Source organism: Gorilla gorilla, chromosome 3 (assembly GCF_029281585.2).
Source record: "Gorilla gorilla gorilla isolate KB3781 chromosome 3, NHGRI_mGorGor1-v2.1_pri, whole genome shotgun sequence".
NCBI lineage: Eukaryota > Metazoa > Chordata > Mammalia > Primates > Hominidae > Gorilla > Gorilla gorilla.
Window position 1 is genome coordinate 70,348,987 of NC_073227.2, and position 14,972 is coordinate 70,363,958.

Here is a 14,972-nt window from a genome sequence, read left to right on the forward strand (position 1 = left end):
TCTGAAATCAAATGTTTTGAGTTTTAATGAGTACTCTCCACTCCCAGATTTCCCCTAATTTTACCTAGTGTGTAGATAAAGTAATGTCACATAAGCCTTCAAGACTCCTGAACTCCAAAGCTTAAAAGAAGAAAAATCTGAAGAACTCAAATGATACTCATAAAACACTAAAAATAATTAAGACCTAAAATAGAGACACATGATTTTAATCTCTCATGAATCATGGTCAACTTTAAATAATACACACATTGGGAGATGCAATTAGAAAATAACATAGAGAGAACATCTTTGGATCATCAACTTACAAATACGGTTGTAGTGGACAAACAAAACAATCTCCCCAGCACTCACTTGCCATTTCTATCTCTCTCCCATAGTACGGTTAATAGAGAAGATGCTTGGTCAGTAGAATGTGACACACCTTCCTAACTGGTCCAAGGCTGGAAATGACATGAAACCATGTTGCCTGCCATGCATACAAAGCCACTCTGCTATGAGAGAGAAAATGCAGCTGATACAGAAAGTAAATTCTAAAAAGAGAGGGAATGTCCAACAATATGAGTACTGGAAGGCCAGGTGCCACTGCACTTCTACAACTCAGCTATTCAACCTTTCCTTTAATTTCCAGTCATCTATATGTTACAGTTTGTTCTTAAGTAATTTTCCTAATTAATGTAGTGTTCCTATAGTGCAGGCCATAAAAGAAAACAAGAATCAAAATCAAGATTTTTCAAAGCAAGTACGAATAAAGTTACATTTAATATAATAATAAACCAGAAAAATTTATTCATAAAGATACTTTCTGGCCTACTCTTATAAAGGGACATTACCTTTTCTGGTGTTCTAAATATTGAACTTTTTTCACGTGCGCTATAACTTGTAGAGCAAGATCTTCGCTGTATTATATGTTGGAGTCTCTCTAGCTCTTTCTTATAATAATCTCGTTCTTCTTCTATACCTTTCAGAAATGTATCTAAACGAGAAGGTGACCTGTCTCGACGTTTTATTCCATGTTCTAGTCTCATCCTCTCAACCTCCAGAGTAAGTTGTCGTTCTGCAAATTAAAGTGGTTAACTCTTAAAATAATGTTGTATACATAATGTTGATTAGTCAAGTAAATTATATTAATAACTTTTAGAATGAAAGCTACTAGAAATCATGAACTGTTCTACATAACACCTGTAGGTACCAAATCTATTGAAGAGGTAAATATTGAGAGGAAAGAAGGGAAAAAAAAGCACAAATTAAAAGTTTAAATAAAGTCTAATAGGTCCAAGTCCCCCTGCTTTTGTCTTATCATAAGATGGGTACTATGCAGTACTACAAAATGAAGCAATAAATTACCACATAGTACTTTCCCGGGACCTGAAAATGCACTAAAAGAAAATGTATCTATAAACAATCATAACATGCACAAACTTAAAATTAAGCTTGAATTTAATACAGTATACACATATACAAAGAGAGCAAAATAACTCAAATAAACATAATTATTAGCTTTTACCATAGAAATTGCCTCTTCATGAGTCAAAAGTAATCAAATACTGGCAATTTCATATAGTTGAACCTAATTTAATTTATGTTCATTACAACTCTGAGGCATGGAATGATTTTCCTGATGTATTCTGATTTACTCTCATCTCTTCTTTCATTCATTCAACAGATATGTATTAAGCATTTACTACATGCCCAGCACCAGCTAAGGATACAGTATAAAAAGCATAGCCAAGGCTGCACAACTATTCTAATTGTAGTAGGATAAAAGCTACAAAAGGACAGTGTGCAATGCAAACTAGAGGATGAACTGGCAAATTTGCCCCAAGAAGGATTGACCAGAGAGGTAAGAACAAAGTAGGAGAGTGAGAAAGAATGGGCAACTGGATTAAATGCAGTCAAATAAGCAAATGAATGAAAAGCAGCCACTGCATTTAGCATAACAGAGGTGAATGACTTTAACAAGAGCAGTTTTGTTGAACAGATGGCAACAGAAGCCAACTGGAGTGGACTGAGGAGCTAAGGGGTAGTGGGTGATCAAGCAGAACAGCAAGTATGGCTGACCTTTCAAGACGCTGATGCTATGAAGAGAAGAAACAAGTGGCTGCATAGGAATGGGTCAAAGTTTTTGTATTGGAATGGGTGAGAGTAAGCATGTTTGAACGCCAATGGGAAAAAACAGTACAAAGATTAAAACTATGGAGAGGAGATCATTAATTTGTAAGGTTTTTAAAATTAGAGAAGTTAGGGCCCAGAGAATAGATGGAGCCACCGGCCCTTCATAAGAGGGGCATTCGTGCATTGAACAGCAAGGAACAAGATGCACACGTTTTTAATCTGAGGCCAGAAGACTGAGTGAATCCCTGCCATAGCTTCCCTTCTTTTAGGAAAACTGGAGGTAGGATAATCCACTCAGAATGAAGGTGGGAAATGGGACTCACGGGTTTATTGACAGTGCAAAACATTTTAAATATCCCCCGTGGAGAATGGAAGATCAAACGCTAAGAGAACAGTGTAAGATTTCCATACAAAGCTGAGCAGTCTGCTGAGGTTCAGGACCATCTAATTTACAGTGCTCTCAATGTGCCTGGTGCACACTCAAACAGCTGACCATGTGTAAAAGTGTAGAAGGTAAACTGTTTGGCTCATCCATGGCTGGGTATCTGGCAGGGGGATGCACCCAAAACACATGGAAACAAGAGAGTTTGAGACAGTTGAAAGATTACACTGAAATGATAGGCCACACATAGCTATCAAAAAGAAAAATAAACTTTTTTTTTTTTTTTTCAGACAGAGTTTCACTATTTTTGCCCAGGCTGGAGTACAATGGTGCGATCTCGGCTCGCTGCAACCTCCGCCTCCGGGTTCAAGCGATTCTCCTGCCTCAGCCTCCTGAGTAGCTGGGATTACAGGCACCCACCACCACGCCCAGCTAGTTTTTGTTTTCTTAGTAGAGATGGGGTTTCTCCATGTGGGTCAGGCTGGTCTTGAACTCCCGACCTCAGGTGATCCGCCTGCCTCAGCCTCCCAAAGTGCTGGGATTACAGGCGTGAGCCACCGCACCCAGCTTGTTTTAAACTTTTATACATGGTTCTAAGCACTTCAACATATTAACTCATTTAATTATCACAACAACTTTTCAGGGTAGGTGTCATCATTAGCCCCATAGATAGGGAACTGAGGCACAGAGAGCTTAAGTAACATGCTCAAGTTACACGCTAACAAGTAGAGAGGAGTTCAAACAGATTATCCACATGGGCCTAGGATAGAGACTCTTCTTAATACAGTAACTGGCTTTCTTTCACTTCCTAAGACACACAGAGTTTGATGGTACCAAGCTTCTGCACGTGCCATTTCCTCTGCATAGAAAACTAGACCCCAGATCTTCATATTGCTGGTATATTGTCATTGAGCACTTCATTCAATCTCTAGCACATCCTCCCATTCTAATTTAATACCTCTTATCAACTAAAATTAACTTCTTAATTTATGTGCCATTAGTTTGTTTCCCTAGCAAGAAAAAAGGCTCTGCAAGAGCAGGGCCCTTATGTATTTTGTTTGCCACTATACACCCCAGCACTCAAAAACAGGGCCTGGCACACACCCACACAGGAGATGATTCATAAACATCAGTCAAATTAATGAATGAATAAATTCTTTTTTTTTTTTGGAGATGGAATCTCATTCTGTCACCCAGGCTGGAGTGCAGTGGCACGATTCAGGCTCACTGCAACCTCCACCTCCCAAGTTAAAACGATTCTCTTGCCTCAGCCTCCTGAGTAGCTGGGATTACAGTCACGTGCCACCACGCCCAGTTAATTTTGTATTTTTAGTGGAGACGGGGTTTCACCATGTTAGCCAGGCTGATCTTGAACTCCCAACCTCAGATGATCCGCCTGTTTCAGCCTCCCAAAGTGCTAGGATTACATGTGTGAGCCACTGTGCCCAGCCGAATGAATTCTTATATGTTCCTGATGCCAAGTCATTTAGAACTGGTACCTGTAGAAAGTTAGCCTATTTCAATTTGTGTGTGTGTTTATGTGTGTGTATTTTAAGATAATATAACTCCATTTCCTTGAAAAGATTCTGTACTTCAATTTTCCACTATCAAAATAGCCTTCCCTTTAGTCTTACTTAATTCTATTATTAGTCTATCTCAAAGAAGGACACATTTCTATTGCAAAATATTCAAGCAGGGCTCCCTGTATAAACTAGCCAAAACATAAAAATTCTAAGGTCCTTGAGGGAGAGATTTCTACTGTATCTACAGTAACTACTATGGTTTCTGACTAATGGTAAGCACTCAACAAATATTTATTGAATGAATGAATGAATGAATGAATATCTACTAAGAAAAACAATACATCAAGAGGAAATCACAATCATTTTTTAAGCTATCAAAATTTGACATCTTACCTGTAACTGCAAAACTTTCAACTTTTTTGCTAAGTCTTTGCTTTTCTTGTTCAAGCTGATGAACAACAGTTTCTAGGTCTGATTTTACAAGGAGTTCATCACTCAGTCTCTCCTTTTCTTTCTGGCATAAGTTCAATTCCTGCAAATTTTAATACTATAATTAAGATTTCTAACAATTTTATAAAATATTATCGCACTTAAGATAGATTTTTATAAGCACATTTATATAACAGCAATTTACATATACGTGTGTGTACATATACCTAATTAGTCAAATATAAGGTTTCAATTAAACTTTATCATTTGTGGCTGAAAACACAAACATCAACAATGCTTCTTTGAGGGTGGGAGAATTATTTTCTTCTAGTTAGTTTAGCATATTGTCTTATTTTTTTCTAAATGAATATATACTTATATGATTAAAAAATTTAAAGCTTTTTCATGTTTAAGAGAGCAGTAGTAAGATAAAGTCTTCTAAGATCACCACACACAGTGTATCTATAACTATACTGGTTATTCTCTCAGCCTCATATGCACAACAAGGATAATAAGACCAGGACACTAAGGATTCACTGGCGAGGATGAATCTATGGTTATGAAGTACTTTCCATGGTATCCAACATGTCCACCACGGTAAGTACTTAAAAAATGTTAGCTATCAATATTATCATTCTTATCTTAAAAATACATAGAATCTTGCATTACTAGAAAAAATAAGAAAGGTAATAAAGTAACTACAGCAACATCTTACTGTAAGCCAACACTACTAAAACTTGGTCATAGTTCTGAGACAAGTATTATGAATCACATCCAACATTTAGTGCACATACAACTAGCAGTGAACAAACAGCAAAAATCCCTTGCTCTCATGCTTCCTTTTTAATTGACTTATGCCACCAGGACACTGCAGCTAGACTGTATAAAAAGTATACATAATGAAAGAACTTGGAAATTAGTATTTACCTTTATTTCCAATCTTACAGAAAACTCTTCCAATTCAACAGGTTATTTTTTTAAAATCCTCAATCATTTGGGTGACTACCCGGTTTCTACCTTATAAGCAAGACACTCTTTCTGCTAGTTGCAGACTATAGGACTATATGCTTTTTCTGTATGCTACATTTAGGCTTCTGTTGGGATGATTACTTCCTTTGTTATTTGAAGGCTACCAGAACAAGAAATGTGACCAGGAAAATGGTTTGTATTACCAAACAAAGCTATTAAAAGAGGACTGGGCTGGGCACAGTGGCTCATGCCTGTAGTCCTAGCACTTTAGGAGGCCGGGGCGGGAGAATCACTTGAGTCCAGGAGTTTGAGACCATCCTGGGCAACACAGTAAGACCTCATTTCTACTAAAAAAAAAAAAAAAGCTAGGCATGGTGGCACATGCCTGCAGTCTTAACCACACAGAAGGCTGAGGTGGGAGGATCACTTGAGCACCAGGGGTTCAATGCTACACGGAGCTATGATCATGCCATTACACTCCAGCCTAGGTGACAAGGCAAGCCCCTGTCTCCAAAAAATAAATAAATAAATAAATAAATAAATAAATAAATAAATAAATAAATAAAAGAGGATGGAGTGCCTTTTGTAATAATCAACAAATATTTCAAGTTAATCAACAAATATTTCAAGTAATTAACTCCTGGTTTTAATATTAGTCAACTAACAAATCATAAAGTAGTTAAAAGAATGTAAAATTTCTAGCAGCTACCTACTATACATAAAATTAAGGAATTATAAAAATATAAACTTGCATGTCCATGCAGTGGAATATTACTCAGCCATAAGAACGAATGAAGTACTCATAAATGCTACCACACGCATGAACCTTGTAAATATTATGCTTAGTAAAAGAATCCAGACACAAAATATATGATTCCCTTTATATGGAATGGCCAGAATAGATAAATCTACAGAAACAGAAAGTAGATTAGTGGTTGTCAGGAGCTGAGCAATAAAACAAAGCATACAAATTTTCTTTTCTTTTTTTTTTTTTTTAAAGATGGAGTTTCGCTCTTGTTGCCCAGGCTGGAGTGCAATGGCGTGATCTCGGCTCACTGCAACCTCTGCCTCCCAGGTTCAAGCAATTCTCCTGCCTCAGCCTCCCAAGTAGCTGGGATTACAGGCATGCACCACCACTCCCAGCTAATTTTTGTATTTTTAGTAGAGACGGGGTTTCACCATGTTGATTAGGCTGGATGGTCTCGAACTCCTGACCTCAGGTGATCCACCCACCTCAGCCTCCCATAAAAATTTTCTTACTGAAAATGCTGGCAATTCAATATGACATCAACTTACCAGCTGAAGTTTTGCCATTGTTTCTTCAAGATCCCGCATTTCAGAGAGCTTTCTTTTAATCTCTTTCTAGGAATAAAAAGCCTATTAGGTATATACTTAAAAGTCTAAGAATACTTAAGTCATATGCAAATAGATCAAGTAATTTTGCAATTACTTCACATTCCCTCTTACCAGTGAGATCTGAGGCTTTATCCCTATCAATTTCAACGAAGAGGCAAAATTGAGGCTTCTCTTTAATCTTTTGGTATCCCGAATGTTTACAGGAGCCTACTTGTAACATCTGAAGAAGGCCACTTGAGCACCTTGTAGGATCTTCCTTGGGCCTTAAATTTTGGGGTAATTCTATGGCACTGTCATTTCCTGATTTTCCTATCCTATTTGCTTTCTCCATACCTGCTTTTACCAACCTGGATCCTCTCTATACTGCAACTGAGAGAACAGAATGCCAAGATCAAAATATTATGACCCAATAGGAACATTTTGTTGAGCCAACTTGTCATTTCTGAGCATTTGCAATGGGACATGGGAAGCTGTGTTTAGCATGCTGTGTGCACAAGGATAGAAGATGCAAAAGGTGGTGGAAAAAGAGAGGGATGAGATATAGGAGTGTTGTAATGAAACTAAAACCACAAAAACAGAATTAAAACTGTACTCATTATATCCTTTTTCAAGATTGTGTTGGTGGTCTGGGGTCCTTGGAGATTCCATATGCATTTTAGAAGTTTCTTCTATTTTTGCGAAAAAAAAAAAACAAAAAAAACGCCACTGGAATTTTGATAGGGAATGCGCTGAATTTGAGTTGTATGGACACTTTAACAATATTGGGTCTTCCAATCCACGGACACGGAATGTCTTTCCATTTATTTGTGTCTTCTTTAACTTCTTTAGCAATGCTGTATAGTTTTTCAACTGTACGGGTTTTTCATCTCATTGGTTAAGTTTATTTCTAAGTATTTTATTCCTTTTGATGCTATTGCAGATGGGATTACTTTCTTAATTTCCTTCTTGGATAGTTTATTCTTAGTGTATAGAAAAACATCTGATTTTTGTGTGCTGATTTTGTATCCTGCAATTTTGCTGAATTAGTTTATTAGTTCTGGTTTCTGTGGAATGTTGAAGGCTTTCTACATATAAAATTATGCCATCTGTAAACAGAGATAATTTTATTCTTTCTTTGCAATTTGTATGCCTTTTCTTGCCTAACTGCTCTGGCTAGGACTTCCAGTACTATGTTGAGTAGCAGTGACAAGAGTGGGAATCCTTCCTTGTTCTTCATCTTAGAGGAAAAACTTCCAGTTTTTCACCACTGAGTATGATTGTTTGTTGTGGGCCTTTCACACATGGTTTTTAAAGTACTGAGGTAATTTCCTTCTATTCCACTAATTAGTAGAGGTGGCACTATATAAAATCAATTCGGTGATGCACAGCAGTGGTCTTCAAACTGGATTATACTTACTCCTGGGATAAATTGAACACTTTCCAAGTATTACATAAAACTATGGTATGCACACAGTTCTAAGGAATCAGCATCTGAATCCTTAATCTGCATATTCAGTGCTTCTTAAAAATGATCTACCTAATAACTTGTTTGTGGCCTGGCTATCATGTGAGTTCTGCATTCCTACCCTCCCTTTTATAGCTGCCTTTCTCTCAATGTTCAAAGAAGGGCATCTATCTCATTCATACCCCAATAGTGCACTGTCTCAAGATACAAAAAACTTTTAGAGTACCAGATCAAAAGATAATCTGAAATGTTGGGGCTGGCCAAAGGCTTTAAATAAGACACTATTTTCTCCCATTACAATTCATTAAGAGATGTATTTCCAATAAAATTTTACTTTTTTATTTCATAAATATCAACATTTGTGGTATATTTGTCACTTTAACCCACTGATAATTAATAATTGTAATGATGACACTATTCAGATAAAAATGTTAACACCTTGAACCTTACAGTTACAGGAAATTTTTAAAAATAAAAAATTTCTTTTTTTTCCCATCAGGCTGTCAGAATTTTTTTTAAATAAAAAAAAATTCATTCTTTTTAAATTTATTCTTTTTATTGTACAGATGTATGATAGTGTGATCATGAAAAGATTTTCAAGCATAAAACTAGTTGAAACAAGATAAAATTCTATGGAAATTTCAAGGAGAAAGGATCATTTAGATTTTACTGGCTATAATTAAAAGAACAATGAAATAGTTTTATTTTAAGATATTATATTTAAAATAGACTGGAAATATCACCCTTTCTATTTAAACTTAAAAGATGAAAAATGTTATTATAATTACCAACTTAAAAATGTGCAAGGACATACACAGTTTTAAAAACACTTTTAAAGAATTCTTGGTGGCCAGGCATGGCTGCTCATGCCTGTAATCTGAGCACTTAGGGAGGCTGAGGCAGGAGGATTGCTTAACCCAGGAGTTTGAGACCAGCCTGGGCAACATAGTGATATCCCATCTCTGCAAAAAATTAAAAAATTAGCTGGGCCTTGTGGCATGCACCTGTAGTCCCAGCTACTCAGGAGGCTGAGATGGAAGGATTGCTTGAGCCTGAGGAGGTTGAGGCTGCAGTGAGCTATGATTGTCCCACCACACTCCAGCCTGGGCAACAGAGCAAGACCATGTCTCAGAAAACACAAGCCGAGCGTGGTGGCTCACGCCTGTAATCCCAGCATTTTGGGAGGCTGAGGTGGATGGATCACCTGAGGTCAGGAGTTCGAGACCAGGCTGGCCCACATGGTGAAACCCCGTCTCTACTAAAAGTACAAAAATTAGCTGGGCATGGTGGCGGGCACCTGTAATTCCAGCTACTTGGAGGCTGAGGCAGGAGAATCACTTGAACCCAGGAGACGGGGGTTGCAGTGAGCCGAGATCACACCATTGCACTCCAGCCTGGGAGACAGAGAATTCTGTCTCAAAAAAAAAGGATTCTTGAGCAAAAATGACATAGAGGGGAAACTTCAAAAGCTCTCTCACAATGCATAGATAAAGGGGCAGAGATAAAAATCGTGAAGGAAAACAGACTAGAGTTTGGAGATCCATCCTAAGAATAGGTGTGCTTCAGAGAGACACTCAAACAACTAAAACAAATACAATCATTTACAGGGTGTAAACAACACTTCAGAAAACCCTGAATTACCAAAGCAAAAAAACAAAAACAGACACACAAAATAAACCAAAAACCTGAATGCAGATATCAAAAGGGATCAAGCTTACTGTGTGCTAGGAGAATTAATGAACACTCTCACAATCTACACATATCATTCATTACCTTTGCTTCCCCAAGCTCTTTATCAGCAGTCTCAAGCACTTCTTCTTTATGTCTTTCCAACTGCTGTGCTAACTGATCTATTTCAGTTAATTCTTGGCAGAGTTTTTCATTTTTGTTACTTAAATTAACGACTTCAGATGTCACTGTTTCCTTGGTTTCCATAAGCTCTTGTATACGCTTCTCCAGGTCTTTATTAGCTTGCTGAAGAAAGTCAACCTAAATTGGAGTTGTAATTTATGAGGTATATGAATTGGAAAATTATCCTAAACACTGACTTTCCAAATAATACTTCAAAAAACTATATTTTAAAAATTATTGAAGATTAAAACTACAGCTATTTTATATTTGCAAATTTATATTGTTATTTACAAAACTGACCATGTGCAGTGTAATCAAAGTACATATCCATTGGCTTTGATTTTCAAGCATAGAAAGGACAAGAAATTTGTGTGAACTTTTTCCCAATACAGAGTTCTATACAACAAGAATATCAAGATGATAATAGACTGTGTTGTTCAATATAGTAGCCTCTAGCAACCACATGTGGCTACTGAGCATCCGAAATGTGGCTAGTGTAAATTGAGATGTGCTATAACTGTAAAATATACACAGGATTTCAAAGATAATACAAACAAAAAAAAGGGATGTAAAAACATTACTGGTTGAAATTATAATATTTTGGACATACTGGGGTAAATATATTATTACAATTAATTTCACCTCTTTTTATTTTTTTAAATCAAGCTGCGACTAGAAAAATCTAAATTACATATATGGCTCATATCATATTTCTATGGGACAGCACTCCTCTAGAGCTACTGTTGATATTTTTTACTTACTATATTCTATTTGTAGCCCAGGCAACTCTGTCATACCAAAATTTCTAAAGTTCATGTGTCATACTGCATGGAACTCTCCTGCTCTTTCAGCCTTAGGTCAAATGCATGGCAAAGGAATCCACTAGGTAAGTAGATAAAAGCTAGGTATTTAATTTTTATATATATTTTTAAATTTTTACATTATAAAATAAATATATACTCATAAAAATTTAAAAAAAGAAAAAGAGAAAACCGTAAAGGAGAATATCCCACCACAGAAAGATAAGCTTTGTTAGTATACTTTGGTATATTCTCTTTGTTTTCTCTTTCCAAGTCCATATACACATTTTCTTAAAAGCAAATTGGCAATCATGTGCCCAGAGTTTATTCTCTTCCTTTAAATTGTTAATGTTATGGTGCATGTTAATTACTGCTTCATTAGTCTTTGAAAACATGATTTTTCAATAACTGCACCCTATTTCTGGATACTATGGTTCTATCAAATTTTTCCCATTGCAAATAATACCTCAGTGAACAACTCCTGCCACTTTTACAAACCCATAGACCATTATAAACACATAGTGTTTATTATAAACACCATTATATACACGCAGTGAAATAATTATAAAAGCCATTACCTGAATATTTAAATGAGCAATAAGCTTTTCATTGGTTTTATTTCTAGACTCCAGAGAAAGGACATCAGGGGACCGACCACCATCCAAAGCAACTGACAGTCGTTCTATCTCTCGTTCTCTTAGCTCAATCTGAAGATATAGTCATGCTGTCATTTTAAAAAATCTGGTTTTCAACCAAATGATTAACTCTGAACAAACATTTATTTGGATATATTTTCTTATGTCCCAATGTATACAAGAGATTAACATTCATATTTGTGTCCATATATTATATGCATAAATGCAGAACAAAAATAAATTACATAGAAAATGTCAACAGACACGCTGTCACTATATCTTTCATATGTATTTTTACTACATAGATTCTTCCTAACTTAATTTTTGTATTTTTTTCCCTCCTTTAAGATTTAACAATGGTTATATAAAAAGAAACTTGCTAGCAGATTACACACATGCTCAAGTACTAGAACTGAATCTCAACTACTTCAGTTCCTGGTAGAATAAATGAATGAGTGTAACACACTAAGAAAAGTAAGTTGCTACTGAACCTCAATATAAAAAAGGAAACTGGGGTGAATTTAATTATCTGTTATTTATGTAAGAATTTCGAAAGGCTCACACTTTCAAGCTTTGGCTTTTTCTTTTTCTTTCTGAGACAGAGTTTCACTCTGTCACCCAGTCTGGAGGGCAGTGGCATGATCTCGGGTCACTGCAACCTCTGCCTCCTGGGTTTGAGCAATTCTCCTGCCTCAGCCTCCTGCGTAGCTGGGACTACAGGCATGTGCCACCACGCCTGGCTAATTTTTGTATTTTTAGTAGAGATGAGGTTTTACCATGTTGGCCAGGCTGGTCTTGAACTCCTGACCTCAGGTGATCCGCCCGCCTCGGCCTCCCAAAGTGCTGGGATTATAGGCGTGAGCCACCACTCCTGGCCCAAGCTTTGGTTTTCTTAAATAAATAACCAAACATTCCAAACATACCAAAAAGCAACAAAAACATGGAATGTTTGAGACAGCAGAAATAGCTTGGTATGACTGGATGTAATGTGCATGGGATCTAGTAGATGGAGATGTCTGAAGAATTAGGACAAAACTAATTACGATTATGCTGGACTAAAGGATGAAATTGACAGGAATAAAAACAGAGGCAGGGGCAGGGAGACCTAATGCAGAAATGCATAAGAAACAATTAATAACTAAAATAAAACAGTGGTAGAGGATAGAACAGAAGAAATAAGTTTAAGAAGCACTTAGCCAGGAGAAATGACAGAACTTGGTGAGTGGTATGTGAAGGCAAGAGAAAGAGATCTAGAAAGAATACAGAATGTGTACCTGGGCAAACATTGATGCTACCAACCAAAGTAGAGAATAAAGGAGTCGAAACCAGAAGAGAAAAAGTTCAGTACAAGGCATATGAGTACAAAAAGACTACACCCAAGTGGAAATGCCCAATGTAAAGGTGGGTATATGGGTCTGGAGTTCAGCAGAGAAGTTTGAGCCAGAGAGAGATGAAGGAGTCATCAATATACAGGCAGTATTTTAAACCAAGAGAGCAGATGAGGACACTTGAAAAAGATACATAAGAGGAGAAGGGGTCAAAGACAGAATCCAAGAAAACAGTAATATTTCAGGGAGTGGACAGTTGAAAAAAAGCAAAAAAAAAAAAAAAAAGAGGCTTAAAAAAAAGAAAACTGGAAAAAAATGAAGTCATGGAAGAGTTTCAAAGAGCAATTATCAATAATATCAAATACCACAGAGTAGGTCAAGAAAACAAAGACTGTAAGTATCCTTTTGGATCTAGCAATTAATGTTACTAATGTAATTAACTAGACCTGTTCACATAGTGAGTGCAGAAGACAGACTACAATAGGTTAAGGAGTGAGCAGGAGGTGGAGAAGCAGAGACAGAAATGGAGATATCAAGTAAGACAGTCTTTGGAGAAGTCTGCATAGAGAGGGAGAAGGAATCCTCAAGAGGGGGAGGTAGTTAAAAGAGCTTTTTGGCTGGGCATAGTGGCTCACGCCTGTAATTCCAACACTTTGGGAGGCCAAGGTGAGAGGATCACAAGGTCAGGAGATCGATACCATCCTGGCTAACACAGTTAAACCCTGTCTCTACTAAAAAATACAAACAATTAGCTGGGCTGGTGGTGGGTGCCTGTAGTCCCAGCTACTCAGGAGGCCAAGGCAGGAGAATGGCATGAACCCAGGAGGGGGAGCTTGCAGTGAGCCGAGATCACGCCACTGCACTTCAGCATGGGCGACAGAGCGAGACTCTGTCTCAAAAAAAAAAAATAAGAGTTTTTTTAAAAAGGGTGTTAGCTATGACAATAGAAGTACGTCTTCACAGGATTGTTATGAAGATTAAATTAATCATTGTAAAGTGGTTATATAAGTACTTGTTAAAGAAAAAAAGAATAATTGATTAAAGTAAGGTCCTAAGGAAAAAAGAGGAAATGGGGTCAAGAGCACAGGCAACTCAGCCTTAAACAAGAAGAACAATACCCTGCCTACCAACTCTTAAGATAGCCTGAGTACAAATATGGCTAATTTTAAAGGTAGAGATAGAAAGTTGAGACAAGGTGACATTCTCAGAAGATGGATTTTTTTTTTTTTTTTTTAGACAGAGTTTTCACTCTTGTTGCCCAGGCTGGAGTGCAATGGTGTGATCTTGGCTCACCGCAACCTCCGCCTCCCGGGTTCAAGCAATTCTCCTGCCTCAGCCTCCCAAGTAGCTGGGATTACAGGAATGCGCCACCACGCCCGGCTAATTTTGTATTTTTAGTAGAGATAGGGTTTCTCCATGTTGGTCAGGCTGGTCGCCAACTCCAGACCTCAGGTGATCCGCTCGCCTCAGCCTTCCCAAGTGCTGGGATTACAGGCGTGAGCCACCGTGCCCGGCCGAAGATGGGTATTATATAAGTTGGGAAAACAGCAAAATCTGGAATATGTGCTGAGAAAGAATAAACTCAAGCAAAAAAAGACAAATAACTGATAGGCAGCAGAGTAAGCTCAACTAAGATTGCAAACCACAATAAATTGGTGGCTTTAATCAGAATAGTCGAGCTGTTTTCTCCAAACACCTCAGCCACCTCACAGAGATGGTAAGAAGTTTATGTTCATAAAGTACCTGAAAAAAATGAAAGTGTAATTATAAAATGAAAAAATGCCAATAATATTAAACTCATGTGCATATTGGATATTTTCAACATCTCTTCATGAAGTAAGTTTTTTCGTTGACATTATGATTTCCCTTTTTTTTTTTGAGACAGAGCCTCTGTCACCCAGGCTGGAGTGCAGTGGTGCAATCTCGGGTCACTGCAACCTCTGCCTCCCAGGTTCAAGAGATTCTCCTGCCTTTGCCTGCTGAGTAGCTGGGATTACAGGCACACACCACAACCTCAGCTAATTTTTGTATTTCTAGTAGAGATGGGGTTTCACCATGTTGGCCAGGATGGTCTCAAACTTCTGATCTCAAGTGATCCACCCGCCTCGGCCTCCCAAAGTGCTGCGATTACAGGCATGAGCCA

At 37.4% G+C, this 14,972-nt stretch overlaps 1 protein-coding gene across 3 annotated transcripts in view; it reads right to left on the bottom strand.

Moving 5' to 3' along the window:
• The window catches only part of CEP135 (centrosomal protein 135), an 83,920-nt gene that overhangs the window by 57,045 nt on the left and 11,903 nt on the right, over positions 1-14,972 (bottom strand). The window contains exons 1-6 of one of the 3 annotated variants that reach the window (XM_063705279.1): positions 12,064-14,130; positions 11,445-11,573; positions 9,989-10,204; positions 6,712-6,777; positions 4,411-4,549; positions 831-1,054 (exon numbers count right to left, since the gene is read on the bottom strand). In XM_063705279.1, the coding sequence (XP_063561349.1) occupies positions 831-1,054; positions 4,411-4,549; positions 6,712-6,777; positions 9,989-10,204; positions 11,445-11,573; positions 12,064-12,141 (852 nt within the window). In that variant the 5' untranslated portion in view covers positions 12,142-14,130. Of the gene's footprint in view, positions 1-830; positions 1,055-4,410; positions 4,550-6,711; positions 6,778-9,988; positions 10,205-11,444; positions 11,574-12,063; positions 14,131-14,972 lie in introns of those variants that run through there. The other 2 variants (XM_019026093.4, XM_055385050.2) reach the window with 2 other exon arrangements.